Source organism: Nestor notabilis, unplaced genomic scaffold, assembly GCF_000696875.1.
Source record: "Nestor notabilis isolate BGI_N333 unplaced genomic scaffold, ASM69687v1 scaffold12311, whole genome shotgun sequence".
NCBI lineage: Eukaryota > Metazoa > Chordata > Aves > Psittaciformes > Psittacidae > Nestor > Nestor notabilis.
The window spans coordinates 5,695-23,555 of NW_009916192.1; the positions used below are offsets into that span (position 1 = coordinate 5,695).

The 17,861-nt window shown below is 38.8% G+C and overlaps 1 protein-coding gene across 1 annotated transcript in view; it reads left to right on the forward strand.

Annotated features, from left to right (window-relative positions):
- Window positions 1-624: 624 nt before the first annotated feature.
- The window catches only part of TTLL11 (tubulin tyrosine ligase-like family, member 11), a gene marked incomplete at its 5' end in the record, with an annotated part of 40,827 nt that continues 23,590 nt past the window's right edge, over window positions 625-17,861 (forward strand). The window contains 5 exons of the mRNA XM_010024475.1: window positions 625-721; window positions 1,996-2,129; window positions 8,309-8,884; window positions 9,484-9,579; window positions 10,117-10,235. Of these exons, the coding sequence (XP_010022777.1) occupies window positions 625-721; window positions 1,996-2,129; window positions 8,309-8,884; window positions 9,484-9,579; window positions 10,117-10,235 (1,022 nt within the window). The remainder of the gene's footprint in view (window positions 722-1,995; window positions 2,130-8,308; window positions 8,885-9,483; window positions 9,580-10,116; window positions 10,236-17,861) is intronic.

Consider the following 17,861-nt stretch of genomic DNA (forward strand, 5'->3'; position numbering starts at 1 on the left):
CTATTTGGGAAAGGGTTGTGGGTGACCAACCTGCAGAGGAGGAGCAGGTCATGGGGCTCTGGCACTGAATATAAGAGCAGGAGTTGATTTATTAACTGCCAATAATGACAATTTCTCCATGACTTCTCCTGCTTTTTTTTCCCCTTGATGGTTGCTCGTCACCCCTTAAACTGAGGAGGGAAAAAAGCCCAACCCAAAACTCCATCAGAGTGTGTTTACTTCCCAGCTGTAGCACTCGCTCTTGCTGTGTCTTCATGTGCCGGAATTAAGTGCTGCTTAATGAAATTTTATTCCCTGTAATAGTATTTTAAATTACAAATGAGTCATGCCTTAATTGTGGTTGGTAACAAGCTCGGAGTTTCTCCGTACACATTATGCCTCTCAGTCATTTGTTTTTAGTTTCTGGAAACCTTTCCTGGCTTGTTAACATCTTGAACTCGAGAGTGTTGAACCGATCAAAATATTCTTAGTTTTGCAACCAAAATACAGAGTATATTTTCTTCTGACAGTCAAAAGACAGTCAAAACCCAGAATGGTTTCTGTTTAATATGAGCGTTTAGAAAAGTAAGGAATGAATGGGTATTGCCAGATTGCTTCAAAACTTGTCTCCTATCTCTTTTCCAGTATCCTTTTGGCAGACGCTTGCCGTGTGATATCTATTGGCATGGGGTATCATTTCATGACAATAATATATTCTCAGGTCAAGTCAACAAGTTTCCAGGTACCTTACTTTTGTTCCTAGTTTAAACAAATGCTTTAAAAATGTGATTATTTTAACCATTTCTGTGCTTGCTGTTTTTTAAGGGGAATTATCTGCCTAGTCAGCTGATAGTATTTTCAGGTATTACTGGTTTTGGTAGGTGATTTCTGCTTAGGGGGTAGGAATATCAGGATGGGTGTCTTTAACAATTTTCAACTGAAATTTGTTTTGGAGAGAAGGTGTTTTTAATGAAAAGAATACTTCATATGTATGAATTTAGGAAAAATAATTGTTGGGCTATAATTTAAGTGAAGTATGTCATTATTGCCTAGCATTGATAACTGTATCCTTGGGTTTGAGTTGAAGTGCAAAGAATCCGTTTTGTTTCGTCCTCTGGCCTATCTTGGGGAGACACTCAAAGCTAAGTTCCTCAAATGGATTTTTTAGTATTGAAGACTCTTCACCTTTTTTAAGCTCTTTTATGTATTTTTCCCTCTTGTTTAATCCCTGTTGAGATCTCTCTAAATAAGAGCTAAGAGCTTAGGTATTGACTTACCTAAGTCCTTTACTTCAGATTTATTGCTGCTGTTAGTATGCTGTGTGAATAGGAACCCTCAGATACAGAAATTTATGCTCTTATTTACCCTGACTTTATCCTGGTTGTGAGATGTTCATACTCAAGTAGTAGAAGGTGTAGTTTTCTGGTGTTTTAAATCTGTGTTAGATGAATGTTACCCTTTGTGTATTCTGGCTTCTACCTGGTGAGCAAGTGATCTGCACAACAGTTAAACCCAGTCCTTCAGAAGTAGACCTGATTCTCAGGAGTGTTTTAAGGCTACAAGAAAACAGCAAAGTTGGGCTGCTCACAGCATTTTGTTCCTTCTGATGTAGTTACTTAAATGAATGCAAAGAAAACACAGAGTGGTTGGTTATATTTAAATGACATTTTTTGCCTATTTCTGGAACAATAGCAGGCTAGGGCCATCATTTTAGATTATGGCAAAGACAGTAGGTTCAATTTGACTAAAGCTTTCCCTCTATTATTCTGTTCTGTATTTTTGATAATTGATTTTTTTTCTGATATTATACAGTAATACCTATAATATGAGCTGTGGCAGGGGAATGGTCCAAATATTTTGTCAGATTTTACGTTTTAAAAGGTTTTCAGCTTTATTAAAGCAATGACTAGAGTGCCTTACCAATAGCATGAGTAATGGTTTAACAGCTTACTTTTAGAATGAGACTTCAGGTGCAGATTTTCCATGACTTTTAGGCACTGTCTGTTCTTTTCCCAGGTATGACAGAGATGGTACGAAAAGTTACCCTCAGTCGGGCGGTGCGAACAATGCAAGATCTCTTTCCTCTTGAGTATAACTTCTATCCTCGATCTTGGATTCTGCCAGAAGAACTTCCCCTCTTTGTGGATGAGGTAGATTGCTTTTCCTCTCAGAACAGTATAACTTGTTGCATGTTGTCACCATGTCATTCTTTACTTTTCCATACCTACCAGGTTGTTTAAAGTCCCACTTAGGTGCTGGGGATGACATCTTCAGTGAGAGATCAGACATAGTTTGGATGAACTGCTTTTGTTAGTTACGTTCAGGAATAAACTTAAAAACAATTACACTTCTCTGCAATGCCAGAAGAGATCTCCAAGTAGTAAATATGGTAGAATCATAAGCCCTTTCCCTGCATATTCTACTGAGTTTAAAAGGGCTGAGGAGGCTGCAATGCAGTGGGGGGGGTGGGAGGGTGGTGCTTCACCAGGTTCATTGTCACTGAAGTCGTTTTAGTCCTTCAGGCCTGTTCTGTTCAAATCCTTCGAAAGATCATTTTGTACTGTGCTTTGTTAAATACACTCACACCTTCCTGAAAAATTGTTTGAATCATCAGACTAGAGTTGTGTTATTTTTCAGTTGTTTTGAGAAGAAGTGATGCTGTGTGTTGATGTTTGGTTCTGTTTTTCCAGATATATTTTAAAATATTATATGTGTTTGTTTTAACCCTTTCTGACCCACCCAGTGCATTCTTGTATTCCACAGTATCCTCTGCTTGGAAAAGTAAGAGAAAAAGGTATGGACCTTAATAGACTTCTACACTGTGTGTTACTTTTTAGGTAATTACCATACCCACAATCCAGTTAAATCCATGAACATCCTTTAATACATCCCCTTCATGTGTGCTGCGTCACTGCCATGGCACTGCCACTAACAGTAAAAAGCAACAAAATCCCAACAGTACTTCAGCATTACTGCCTTAGATGTAGGACCAATTGTAAAAGGAGGGTGAATTATCCAATCAATTTAGCAATGACAGGTAGATAAGTGCAAATAACTTGGAAATAAACTTTCAGAATGGTGCTCTGGGGCTTGCAGTGATGGTTCTCTTGGGAATCATCCTGGTCTCTGTTCCAAGGCGCTGATGAACTGAGCAGTGGTAGCAGTTTGGGCTGTAGCTCAGGTTCCACGCACAGACCCGCACGCTGTCAGCAGGTGGCACTGCAAATAAATACTTTTCTCTGGTTGAACGGTTGCTGAAGTGAAAAATGACTCGTTTTTTGTTCCAAGAATAACAGATGTCCAGTAACACACTCCTAGGAGTTTCCTTTGCATATGTTCTTCCATCTGTGTTTGAGAAAAGCATAGTTCTTGTTATCAAACATATTTTATGTTGTAAGAGTTTGTTCTACTTAACGCAAGTTTGTAATGTAACCCCTCCAAAACAAGAAAAACAACACACCAAAAAATTCCAGATCACTGTGAACCAGAAACGGTTCGGAACGCTTTTCACTTGTTTCCTGAGCTCTCAGTAGGAGCTCTCCAGTCTGTTCTGTTGTTTACTTGTTCGTGTGTAGGTTTGTTTGCTTTACAACCAAGGGACCTTAATGTTGGTGAAAACATCAGCTCTTGGAGACTGAGTTTTCAGCTTATTCACAGACAAGTACCATACAGCGTTGGCAGTGCCTGCATGTTAGACATAGCCCCATAGGAACTGGCACACACTGGAGTGGGTGAATGCAATGTGCACATTTCCCTGAGCACAAGATGATTTAGGCATCTCTGGTACATCTGGAAGTAAAAGCTGTATTATCATGGGCTGCAGCTACTGTGTATATAGTCTAGATGTGTCATGCTGAAACTCGTGTTGCTGTACCTTCACTATTACTAGTAATCAAGTCCTTTGGGGCATAGTTAATTAGTGAAAATAACAAATTCTGTGTCAGTGTAGGTGTAGCTTAGACACGAAAGGTGGTTTGGTGCTGTTTGTAGTATAGGATTTTGTCACAAAGGGCTGGACTGAGACATGAGCATCTGGAGACTTTGCCTGTAGAAGAAATGACTACTCTTGAGAACTTAAATTTCACTGCCTCCTCCTGAAGCACTGCAACAAGACAACTTCTCTCTCAAATATTCTTACTGTGTCTCACTTCTGTAGATGTGATCGTGAACTTTTAGCATACATTTGTGTCAATAACTAAATCAAATGCTGTTGGCTTTTCCCACTTTCCCCCCAATCCAGGTAGAAAACACTATAGCTAATCTTATATTAATCTTCTATACTTTAAAAGCCAGTAATTGATGAGGAAGCTGTACTGTTGAGTTTGTTGTGGATGAGCTTCCTATTGGGAAATACCAACAAGATGATAGTTCCCTTCGTGTCATTTGTATTGGAATGAAATGGTGATGGGTATTTTTAACAAGGGCTTAAAAGTTCATTTTACAAAGTAAATATATATTTAGCTGGTTTCATTATTCACCTATTTTTTTATCTTCTAATCAATTTTATACTAACATGTCATCATAACAGAAGTTGAATCATAAACAAGTAAATTGTTCAGGTGCTGTGGTAACCACCCCTTCACTGCCAGGGGTGAATCTGTTGGAATCTGTGTGCTAAAAACTTAATTCTAGTAGGAAATTCCAATTTCTGAAAAGTAACTAGTTTGGGATTCAAACCAGGACCTTTACTGCTCTCATACTGCCTTCTTCGTGTTGTCTGTGAGGATGATGAATAGCCCTAATATGATTAATTTTTAATAAGAATCTAATTTGGACAGTCTAATTTCCAGCACCATTTTTGGTGGTTTTAATCAGGTTTTCAGCTTACGGATGCCTCTTAGGCATAGCCATGAATATTCTAGTCTTTGTGCTGTCAATTCTTATCACCCTTTCTATGTGTGTTTTCCAGAACACTGTATGCGTTCAGCCTGTGTTTCCTCATCAAAGACAAACCTGCAACTGGATCAGATATCATACTCCCCTCTTGCTGTTGACTGTAAACTCTTAACATGCTGTTAAAGATAATTTCCTTCTGTCAAGCTAAATACACAGAAATACCTCATTTTGTATGAACTAATTTTCTTACATGACTGAATTCTCTATATCTAGACAAGCTTCCTCATAATGAGAATTTGCAAGAATATAGTTGAGGGGATTGTGGAGAATTTGAAGATGACTGTCAGAAACTTCCTTGAAGATGAAGAAACCATCTGCTTTCTTCAAGACAGTCTGCTGAAAACCAAACTGACTCTAGATTACTATTATTCATTTCCCCACTGTTCTATCTTCATCTGCCATGTGTAAGTTTTGGACTTAACATGGACTAGAAAATGATGGAGAAAATTATTTCCTTTCCAGCTAAGTGGAAAGAGTTAAGGTCGAGATCTTTGAGACCAGTGATTGTCAAGCTGCAGTACTTCAAAAGCAGGTTGCTGTTCCATCTGGACCAATAGCTCCCAGAAAGCGTGATCTTTTTTGAAAAGGTGCTGCTGTAGCAGAGCTGAAGTAGCCTGAGGCATGAACAGCAGACATGGGAATGGGAGGCAGATTGCCCTGGCTGATTTCATAGAGCTTCTTTATTACTTTCTGCCCTCCTAGGCCATGATTGGCACTTCATGCATACACCTAGAGTCATCGTAGGGTATGTTTAGTCATGGAGGTTTAAGATTAAGCACGTATCTTTCTGGGATGCTTACTTAACAACGGTGAACCAGAGAAGCTCCTTGTGTTATGCAGAGTAATGTCATGTCAGGGGAATACTATTCTTTAATGGGTATAAATCCTGCTATCCTTCTTTACACATCTAGGTCTGCTGATCTCCTTGGGCCTATTTATCCACGTACAGTTTATGTAGCCTGACCTCCACTGTGGCGTTTGATCCCTCGAAGTGACCTGTTTTGAAGAAGGATCTTTCACTGAATTAATGTGACACTTGTCCATGACAAAAATCCTAGTCTAAATAATTAATCCTGTAGGAAGGCTTTTAGCAACGTGATTCTCAGTGAAGTAAGTAAGTGGATAGGATGGAGCCAGAAGTCCTTCAGGCCTTGGGAATGTTGTGGCTAGCAGAGCTCTCATGTGCGCCTGCAGTCTGATGTAGTGCAGCAGAAGATGCTGTCTGAAAATCACCATGATCTGACTGGTGCTCAGCCTTCTCCTGTTTGTTAATTTCTTCTCTTTCATTCTGTGGGGCCAGGGCTGATAGTTGCAATTGATTGGGTTTTTTCTTTGTGAGCTGGTATCCTCAGGCTTCTTGAAGTCAATCTCAGTTGTTGCTGGCAAGCCTCAGGCTTGTGTAAAACCAGATCACCGCCTTCATTCAGCAGTGTCTGGCTGAATAGAGAGAATAGCAGCTGCAGGTCTGGTGCTATAAAACATGTGAATGCAAGAAAAGAGTGATCTCTACAGTGACATCCCTCCATTTTGAAAAGAACAGATTTTAAGAGCTTTATTCTTCCAAATCCCATGAGTAGCTGATAAACGTATTAGCCTGCGTTTTCTGTAGCTGCGTTCTTTGTTAGGGCTCCCTCTCAGCGCTGTAGGGCAGTTAGGTTCTGACAAACCCCGGATACTTCCCCATCACTCTTATCATAATTTCCATTTGTGAACCATTCAAACATTTTCCCTTACATGTCCCAAGAATCTAGGGCATAGTTTGGAAAAAACCTTGAGATATGGGTATAATGGCTTATACTGTACTCATGGATATTACAATGCACCAAGAGAATTGGATAGACGAATATTGAGGTCCATGCTGCTGTAAACAACACAGAAATAGGTCATACAGTCCTCCAGCGACATTCTTACAAAGTATTAAAGTTGACTTTAACAAACAGAGATCTTTCAGGCAAGGCACCACAAACAATAGAAAGAAACTGATCCTGAAAGCTACTGGTTTTGCTGACCTTTTTCTTCCTTTTTTTCCTCTTTTCTCCTTTTTCTTGCTGTTTGTGTGTCTTGATGACCTTTATACACATGCTCACAGAGTGTTAGTAGGTGTCAAAATTTCTTATCTGCTATTTCCTTTCTAGTGAGGCATCTCCCATCACCCATATGTAATAAGTTCAATTGTTAATGTGTTTCTTCTGGAAAAAAAACCCATATCTGGAATGATTCTATTAATTTCACTTGTTAGCAGTAAGGAGTATTTAGCATAACTTTTAAAGAGATCTGCAAACTGGAAGCATTTCTCTGTGCAAGAAGTGAAATGTATTTTCTGTAGTGACTTTTTTAAGCATTTTTGCATATTAAACCACATGATGCTGTGTAGATACTAGTGTTGGCTGTGAGCTTGTACACTCGAGCACACTGTTTCACACTGAACCAGCACAGCAGGGAAGGTCTGAACACAGGTTGGACATGTGCACTAGCTTGAGGAAACAACAGGCCAGGCACGGAGTGCTTTGTAGATCCATCCAAAGGTCTTGATTTGATACTATACACAGTCAAATTCTCCACCAACTTTCCTCCCTTTCCTGATTCCACACAAGGTACACCTAAAGAAAGCGTTCAAGTCGTCTTGTGCTATGAACAGATCTTCCTAATACAGATCAAAGCCGCTGGGAAGAATTGTTGAAATAATGATAGAATTTTCTTTATCTTGCATTGGATAGAAAGGTAGTAATTGCATGTCAGGCCTGAGGGGTATTCTGGTATAATTTAGAAAGCCCTTCAGTTTGGGGAATGGTGGTAGGTAGCAACTGAGGCATAAACTTTATGCTTTATTTGGGGAAGTAGGTGTTATTTGCTCAATATCTGCCCATGGCTCAATATTCCCTCATTTTACTATCACTGGCTGTCTGATTGTGAAAAATATTCAGTGGTGGGAAAAGGTGTTACCAGTGCCAAATTTTTACTTTATCTTTCCTGCTTCTGGTACTGTTGGTCTGCATTCATGCCTCAATAAATAAGGTGCCTTTCCTTAGCTTAATGACTGTCAGTAGATGTTCAAAATGCAGCAGGAAAATTTAACTTTGCAGCTTCATATACATTAGTGACTAATAAAATAAATCTTGTGAGATATGCAGCATTTCATTCTGTGAATTGGTACATAACAGTAAAAAGAAGTTCCTGATATAATTTATACAATGGTTTGTTAAATAAAATGACCTTTTATCTGTACTAGTAATTCCCTACTCATGACTTTTGGTTTGTCTTTGTGCTTGTCAGCACTGTTTATCCTCTCCCTTTTTTTTTTCTACAGTGTTTACTGCTGTAGTGATGTGATGGTGTTATTTTTGTTTATGAATGCAATTCATTGGCTATATAGTTATCAGCCCTTTTCTCCCTCCTCAGTTAATGTCTTTCAGTATAATCCTTTTCCCTCTAGGTTCGTATGATGAAAGACAGCGACCCATCCTGGAAGCCTACTTTTATTGTAAAACCTGATGGAGGGTGCCAGGGGGATGGAATCTACCTCATTAAAGACCCAAGTGACATCAGGCAGACAGGGAGCATCCAGAGCCGGCCAGCTGTGGTCCAGGAGTACATCTGCAAACCACTGCTTGTTGACAAACTGAAGTTTGATATTCGTCTTTATGTCTTACTGAAGTCTTTAGAGCCCTTAGAGATTTATATAGCCAAAGATGGACTTTCTAGATTCTGTACAGAGCCCTACCAAGAACCCACTCTAAAAAATTTGCACCAGGTTTTTATGCACTTAACCAACTACTCACTAAATATCCATAGCGGGAATTTCATCCATTCTGACAGTGTAAACACTGGCAGCAAGAGGACTTTTTCCAGCATTCTGTGCAGACTGTCTTCCAGAGGAGCTGATGTCAAAAAGCTGTGGTCAGATATAATTTCACTGGTGATTAAGACAATTATTGCACTGACACCAGAACTGAAAGTTTACTATCAGTCTGACATACCAGCGGGAAAACCTGGGCCAACTTGCTTCCAGGTAGGTTGGAATTTCTGCCAGGAATGCAGCTATTTCTATGCATGGATTAATTCTGTGGATGTTTAATTCCTTTTCTAAAAGCTTTTTCTATGTTGCTGGTCACTGGTTGGGTGTAGTGCATAAGCTGAATAGCATTGCATGAGCTGAGAGATTAGCTTCTCCTCGCCCCCAAGCTTTACCTTACAAATCTCTATCTCTTGACGTATGTTCCTACTAGGCATAAACATACATATATAGAGAATTTTCAATGGCTATCAATCATTAATAGAAATGTTCACTGTTTCCATCTTCTAGATATTACAACGATGGAGCTTTGCAGCTTCCTAATGCTGTTGATTGCAGTTTTAAGACCCACTTGTCACTGATGCTAAGACTCCGTGTTGACAGTTGCAATATTTAGCGATGGGGTAGCATGCAAGTAGCCATTAGTATTGAAAGCAAGTGGTTTCAGGAATTGTTCAGCAATTTGGCATGTTTCTTGGTTGTTTCTCTTTTGTCCCTCAAACGTTTCTTCCTCCTGAATGTTGACATGTGGATGACCATTGCATTCTCTAGAAAAAGACTGAGTAGAACTGAAGTAACACATTGCTTATGCACAGATTTTAGGGTTTGACATTCTCCTGATGAAAAACTTGAAGCCCATGTTACTTGAAGTAAATGCAAACCCCAGCATGAGAATAGAACATGAGCAAGAGGTAAGACCTCTCAAAATGACAGTGATATTGCAATGAAACTGTTTAGATTTGGTTTTCTGGTCTTTTTTCCTTGTTTGAAAGATGAAAGCTGTCTACTAATATGAAACCACCAAGGTTCTCTGTAATTTTCTGCTTTGAAATCATTGCTAATCTTATACACTGGAAATATGACTTATTGGAATTGTGAAAGCTCTCCATCATCTTTGTCATAAATACATTTATTCATCATCCCCTGCAGTTGGCTTAATTGTGTTTAGGGGATTGCTAATCATTTTTTTCCATGTTTGTATAAGTAATATAAATGGTAACATTGGCAAGAATCTGTTTTTTAATATTTCAATTTGCTAGAGAAAATTGCCAAAAATGGTTGTAATATCATACTGAAAATGTTAAGGTATTTGTGTATCCTTTAAGAAGTATTTTGTCATCTATCATTGTGTGTTTAAGACATATATGACATGCATGAAGTTTGAGGAAACATGGAATGAATGTTCTTTAGTTCTGTGCTGAGTAATTGTATCCCTTTGTAATTGAAAGCTTTCTCCTGGAGTATTTGAAAATGTCCCAAGCCCTGTTGATGAAGAAGTAAAAGTAGCTGTTATCAGGGACACTCTTCGTCTGATGGACCCTCAGAATAAAAAGAGAAAAGATATCCAGTAAGTGTGATGACTGTATTTGGGGTTTTTTTTGCATCAGTACCTTGTAATAATTATAAAAGTAAACTATTTTTACCCAGTTATCTCAGTTTATCCAGGATGATGAGTTCCCACTGTCTGGGTGACTCCTTTTGCATCCACAGTGTTAACTCTTTCAAAAAAGCTTGTAGAATATGAATTGGTGGCATGCTACAAAAAGAGCACTTGGATTTGTGGATCTGCCAAGGGAAGGTCAAGGAAAGAAAACAATTTGTTTGTTATACTTTGTGTGTAGGAGCAGCAAGTCCACCAAATGGTACTCTCACATCTTGGCACTGGTCGCTTCATGTGCTGCCTAGAGCAGTGGTATGATTGGAGCCATGCAAGTGCTCAAGGAATTGAAAAAGTCCACAATCTGATAGTAAATCAGGCTTTATCTGTTCCCTTAGAATATCTTACCTTTGATTCAGAACTAGGGCAACCAGTTTAGTAACTCAGATTTATTGACTTGTACTTTTACTTGAGGCCTCTTTCTTATTCAGAAGTTGTGAGATGTAAATTTGTGTGTTAATTTGTTTGAAAGTCACCAATTACTCTGAATGAATTGCCCCATTGGAGCTGAAAAGTATAAATATTGTATTTAGAAATTGCTTCCTTGATCTGTGATAATAAATATAGTTAAATCTGTGATCTAGAAATGAGAGGAACTGCCTGGAGCAGCTCGCACAGCAATGCTTGTGGTGGGGATCAGGCTGAGAGAAATAGTGTCGTCTTTTCTGATGAAATACCTTGGTTTAAGCAGTTCCTTGGAGATATGAAAGGGAGATTTCTTTTTTTCCCCTAGAAATTCTTGCTTATAGGCCTGCCTTCATACTAAAATATTGATTTTGTTCTTCTCTTGGAGCTCAGTGGCAACCTTAAATATGTTACGTTCTGTAATGATTTCAAGCATAAACCTGCTGTCCTTTTGTGGACAGATTTTCATGAAGAAGACATGACTGATAATACTTAAAAATTCTCTATTATTGTAACATTACTATAAGATCAAACTCTTCTTTCAGAGGCAGTGCCACACAGAGAGGTTGCTGTGGTCAGTATACAGAATGTCTTGCAAAGCAATCTATACTGTGTGCGGCCTGTACTTAACCTTCACCCTTAAGATTACTTCAGTGCATGGAGCTGAAAAAAGATCATTTTTAACCTGTAATTATGTAACTAGTCATGTCTTTTTTTATGCTGAAAGTTATGTCAGGCATTCATTAGCTAAATATTAGATAGGGAAAAAAGGCAAATGATAACTACACATAAATTCCTGGAGAACACTTGTGTGTGTGGAATGCTTATTCAACGGAGGGTTCTTTGATACATTTCAAGTCCTGAATAATTTGTAACAGGATTAGTGGGTGCTGAGATAAACCATTGGCTGGTCACAAGAAGAATTCATCAGTGGTGCAGTTGGTTTTTTTTTCCAGGATAATCTGGTTAACAGAGCATCTTGTTGATTAATATCTACATGTCCTTACCATAAGTCAATCCTGTTTCTTGCTGCATAGGGCAGTCTTCTGACAGTGTTTTGTGTGGATATACAGGAACTCATGGGTGACTACTGCCCACCCGTTCAGCTGAGAGTTACCCTTTTTGCTCCCAAGTACTATTTATTGAACTGGGGATGGTGCATGGAACTTGGGAATTGGGAGAGACACTATCTTACTGTGAGCTTCATGCAAAGGACCTCATTCTGATCACCTATGGAGATTTACATCAGACAGGAGCTGAGCACCAGTTGCTTTTGCCTTCACTAGCAAAGGTTTTGCAGTGCTTTCGCTTTGTGTCCCACCTCTCACCTGTTTTGGTGCATTTCAGCCAGTGCTGACATGTGCTCCCACATTCCCTCTCCAAACACTCCTACAGGTAACTGCAGATAAATGGCATCATTCTTCTGTCTGCAGGACAAAGATAATAACTAAATAATCGGCTAGAGAGAGAATTCTGGACAGTAGTTCACCTACCCATTGTAATCCGTTTGCTAGTCTAATTGTGCCTGGCAGCAGGGAAAGCAAAGTTTGGCCTATTGATAGCAAAGAAATCAGAAAGAATTCCTGTTCTGACAGCTAACCAGCAGCAAACATTGCAGACTCCAGTTTTGATGCTCATTAAGTAACGGACATTAATCTAGCTAAAGTTTTAATGATATCTATAACACTGGGTTTGAACACACAGGGGAAATACTGCGAAGTCTGAGCTGCATCTCAGGTAAACATTCTGCTGTGGAGTTGGATTTGATTTCCCTCTAATTATCTCCCAGATTAAAATAAATGAAGCATCTAAATGAAAGTGAGTTTCAGGAGTCATCCTCAAGTACTTCATTATCAGGAAAGATAAATAGCTCAGAAATTTTGGTAGTTTAAGTTTTCCTCATCTTTATGGAGTTTTGATTATTTTTTCCTCCTTCCTTTCACGTGACGTGTAATATTGAAAGAAAGTCATGTTAAATAAGACCAGTTTATTGTGCCATACATAACTCTTGGGTTTTAGAACACAGTTCCAGTCTCTACATGCCTCAACCACTAGTAATTTCCTGTAGTCGCTGAAAATCTGCAGTGATACATGGTCAAATGAACATACTTAAATATGCTTAGTGGTTGTTCCACATATGAATGACCTTTTTTTAGTCTTAAGAATTTGCCCGGGCTGTTTAAGTACAGAGGTGTATGTGGTTAATACTTTGTGCATGTAACATGTTTAAACAGAAGCTTTAAATTCATGCAAAGATCTTGATTTTAAGTGGAGGAAGTATCTTCTGTTGTAGAGACGAGGGAGGGTTTTGTCTTATTCTGTGATGCAAAGAACGTAAGGAATTAAAGTAGGATAAAAAGTGACCTAGGCACATTTTGGGAGTGATCCTGAAGGCAGTAGGTATCCCGATAAACATTGATGTCCTGCTTTGCTGCATTAATGTCCTTGTTGCTTCCAAAGCCTTTACATTGGCATGATTTTAGCCGAAGTCTGACGACAGAGTTTCCAAGTAACTATTAATAGAGAGCTTTGGAGCCATGCACTGCTCTGCAGGGTGAAGATGTTTGTCAACAGCTTGGACCCCTGCAAGAGGAAAATCTGGAAGCGGCCCCGCAGGTTACTTTGTTAGGCTGTTTTCAAGCCATTCTGTAACCCAGAGGGTGAGTGGTGCCTGGCTCTGCCTGATCAAGCAGAGCCTGGGTAGCCCTTTGGGATGAAAGGAGGCAGCTCATCAACTACATGGTGGGTGTTTTGTTTGACTGTTTTGCTCTTCTTTAATAAAGGAAAAAAAAGTTCAGCTGAAGAATGATGGTTTTAAAAAGAAATGTAGAGCCCTTTATATCCATAGCTTTGGTTTCTAGACTAGTCCCATTATCCTCAGGCATCCTTAATTTGGAACTCAAGTTTCGCTCATAATTAAGAAATAAAACCAATAAATGATATGGAAGATACCTACTCTTTGCTTCTCTTTGTGTGGCAGTGCTGTTCTCATGGATTTGAAGCCTCGAGCAGATCATTGCAGTCATCCAGGCTGATGACATGCTGGAACAAACAGTCATTTGTGGCTGAGCTGTTTCTTGGAAAGATGGAATGTTAAACTCTGTAAATCTGTAAATATTATCAAGCAAACCTTACTTTATTCTAGCTTTACTATGTGGTGAATTCAGGGGGAGTGATGGCCAGTGATCTTGATTTCTGTTCTGAACATCTGCCACTGCTCACTTCAGAATTATTGTGGTATTTTTTCCATCTTAGATTTTTTTTTTTCAGCTCTTTTGGTTCAAATTTGTGATCTAGTGAAGACTTTCAGCACCAGATGAGCCAGCTGGTCACTGCAGCATCAGGGGGGAGCTTTCCTCCTTCAGTGAGAAATCTAATGTTGAAAAAGGGAGTCAGGAAATGTATTTTCTTTCTACTTAACATATTCAAAGCATCATGTATAGCAGGGGTGGCACGTGTTCCTTCACAGTATGTATTCAGCGTGGTCAGAAAGTTTGGCTACACCCAGCTTGAGGAGTGAAATCCTTGTCACATCTAGTACAGGCTAAGGGGCTGAACTGTGCTGGGTGATGTTTCTACAGAGAAACTTGTATAAAGCTTCCAAGTAACTACTTTCCTCCTGAAATGTAACTTACGTTAAAGTAGCAGCTTCTTTAGGAGATGTCTCCAGCTGTGCTAATGACCAGTGGGTCTAACCTTGTCTGCTAAACTGCGAGAGAAATGTGGGTCTTTACTTAAGCTTGTATAGGATTAAATTTGCTCTGGATTTACTTCTTGTAGCAGAGTGCTACTCACAGCCTGCTGAAGGTGGGAGGAGGCTTCAGCTAAAGGAAATTAAATGAGTGGTCTAATGACACCGAACAACGTTTAAAGTAAATCAAGGTTACTTATGTAAACAGCAATTTAATTAAGATAATCACTGATGCAAATCATTGTTGATGTTGCACCTCCAACAGAAAATCCATTTTAAAAGGCTTTGCAAACTTCTGGGTTTTGTGCCTGATTTTGACTCTTTATAGTAGTAAAAGGTTTTAGTTCTGGTGTTTAATTATTAGCAATTAATTCTTTTTAAAATTCCATTAGATTTGAGAAGCAAAAAGGAATCTCAGACTTGGATGCAAATCCTGTGCATTCTCCACTGGATGGTAGATGTAAAGTGTTTGACTGGTGGTATAATTGCAAGGCGTGAGTATCATTTGGAGCGGGTCTGCTCTAAATGTCTTAGGAAGATCATTTATATCATCTCATCAATGCTAATGACCTGCTTTCCTGTAAGGAATGTTTGTGCCCGAGTTTGTTTATTGCTGGATTAATTAGCATTATAAGAGACTTCTTTGTATTTGTGTTGCTGTTGTTTATTGTGTGTCCCAGTGTGATCTCTTGCATTCACATGCCTAGTTTCTTACATATTTCAAGACAGAAAGTAAGCATTTTATTCTTTTGACAAAGAAAGCACAGTATTATGACATGCTTGTCATTAGAAATATGAGTTGCTCATGGAATAAAATCTGCTTTTTACTTGCTAGAGATGAAGAAGCAGCAGCAGCCTTTAAGTGATATAATGACTTTTATTCAGCACTGAAATAGCCATTGACAGAAGAAAGAATTGAAACACTTTGGAAATGAAATGTAATTTAATCTATGGCTATTACAAAACCAATCAAGTCATTGGGTCCACAAAACTGAGTGCTTTTGGGTTATTACCTGTTACGGTATTCCGTTTCATTGCTAGTTTATCTTTCCTTGGGTGCTATTCGCTGTACATATCACTTCTGTATTTGAAGTCTGCCTTGAAATTTGTGATGTTCTGATTATTTTTTCCTTCTTTTAAAAATATGTCAGGTACAATTCTCTTCTCTGGAGTCCGTGGCTCCAGCGAATGTCAAGTGTGATTAACTCATTCTCTGAGCAGGAAGAACCCCAATGTGGTCTCTCTCAAAGTTTTGCAAGATCAGCAGCCAAACGCTGGCGAATGTCACTCTGAACAGAGAGCACCCTGTAAATATTAATGTATGTCAGTTTGACTCTTTATCTCGAAGTGTTATGTAGTTAGGAAGAAATGCCAGTCAAGGTTTTGTAGAACTTGCTTCACAAAAGAAGATCTTACTCTTTTCTTGCACAAAACAAGATGGTTCCTTTTTTCTACTGTGTTGACTGCACATCTAGCTCACTTTAAATGATCTCTTTCTCTGGTTTAGGACAAAATTAATAGTTTCTGGGAGGATAATGTGATGTATATTAAATGAAAACATTCATTAATTTCTGAACATTTTACTTAAGTACTTTCCTCCCGAAATGTAATTTACAGTAATTTACACTATTGACACTAGCAGCTTCCTTAGATGTCTCCTGCTGTGCTAGTGACCAGTGGGTCTAACCTTGTCTGCTAAACTGCAAGAGGGATGTGGGTCTTTACTTAAACAAGCCTTTCAGTGTTTCTCTTTGTATGTTTCAAAGACATTTTCCAAATCCAAATGCTTTTCTTCATTTCATAATACTGAGAAGCAATTTTGTGCTTCCTTAAAGAAGGTTAGGGTTAGGGTTCTTTCCTGGAAGAAGGGGAAAAAAGTCAGGAAATAACCTGTGCAGCTGCAGTCCATTTAGTTTCCAGAGACTGTTTTTATTCAATTTCATAACCTCCCCTGATGTTTGTGTCCTGTTTAATGGAAATATGAAAATACACTTTGCAAAGATGTCTCGAGTGTATGATTATCCTAGATTTTGATGATGATAAAGTCATTCTTGCCATTGATTACTGTGTTTACCTCACTCTACATACTCGAAGGTTATGATTGTGTGACAGGGGTTGTTTAAGAGGGTCAGAAATTCAGTGCACAAACATATGGAGGGACTGAATGGGAGAACACTGCTGTTGCAGCTATCGCTGATCAGAAAATAATGTTGTAATGTATCTTAGTTTCCGCTTCTGTGAGTAACTGTACTGTGTTCCACAGGGATTCATTACTCAGGCTTGTCAGTGCCTTTTGCATTATACAGGGTGAGTTTAGTGCTTAGAAAAATAAGCACGTACTAAACCTGGCTATGGTAGTATCAGTATTTTGGTTTCCATTTGCTAATTGACTTTATGAGCTGACTTCTAGAGCTTTAGGTTGATTCCTGTATCCTTTTGCTCTCACTTGGAAGTCTGGTCAGGTTTCCAGCTATTCAAATGCTTCTCAAGCACCACCTCTTCATTCCAAGCCTTATTTCTACCCGAGAGTGTATAAACTCATATGTGTGGCTTTCTTGAGATTGATCTTTCTGCTGTGGTTCATTTTGGAGGCTGACACAATTTTTTTCTCCATCAGTCAAAATGACCCAGCATTCATATTCAGGATCATTCTGCCAAAGCCTTTTGAAAGCGCATTGAATTAGACCCTTTCTCTTTCCTAGAGGGCTTTTTGGTTTATTCCTTCATCAGGCAATCTGCCAACTTCAGAATCAATTCTTGTCTGTTACATTAGCCCGTGCGGCTTTTGATGAGTTAGACATGTGAGGGAGACTTTTAAATGTGATGTTTGTCAATGTTACTTCAGTTCAGCTTATTGAAATGTTTGTTTTTTCTGTAGTTGGAGAGTATTTATTTCTACTGCTATTTCTCATCCTGCTCAAGAAGAACTAGCTTCAGCTACTCCGTTCAGTTCTGTGAAGCAAATGTTACAGGTGCCTTGATCTTTGCTCTCTGTTCTTGCTTTTCCAATTATCTGCTTCATCTTTAAAAGCTTTTAACCTTTCTTGTATTGATTAGGACAGGCCCTATTGGAAATTCTACAAATTGCAACGTGAGATGTCCCTCAATGAAGGGAAAGGAAGGATCTGGTGGTGCTTGACTCACAGAACAGATCTATGTTGGTTTTAAGACCCACTTAGAGGAAAGTACCTCAAGAGTGTTTAATACAATAGAAAATAGAACAGAGGATGCGGAACAGTAGCAAATAATTTGAATGTGCTGTGGCAGCAGTCCTAATATAGAAAAGAAAATAAAATCTGCTGATAGAAAGGTCAGATATTTTAGTTTATAAGTGGCTTGTGATCTGAAATGTTTTAATTGACTACAAATGCATAAATACATGAGCAATAATAGTGTTTCTTCAAAAATAGCTAAAAGCATATCCCATAGATACAGCAGGA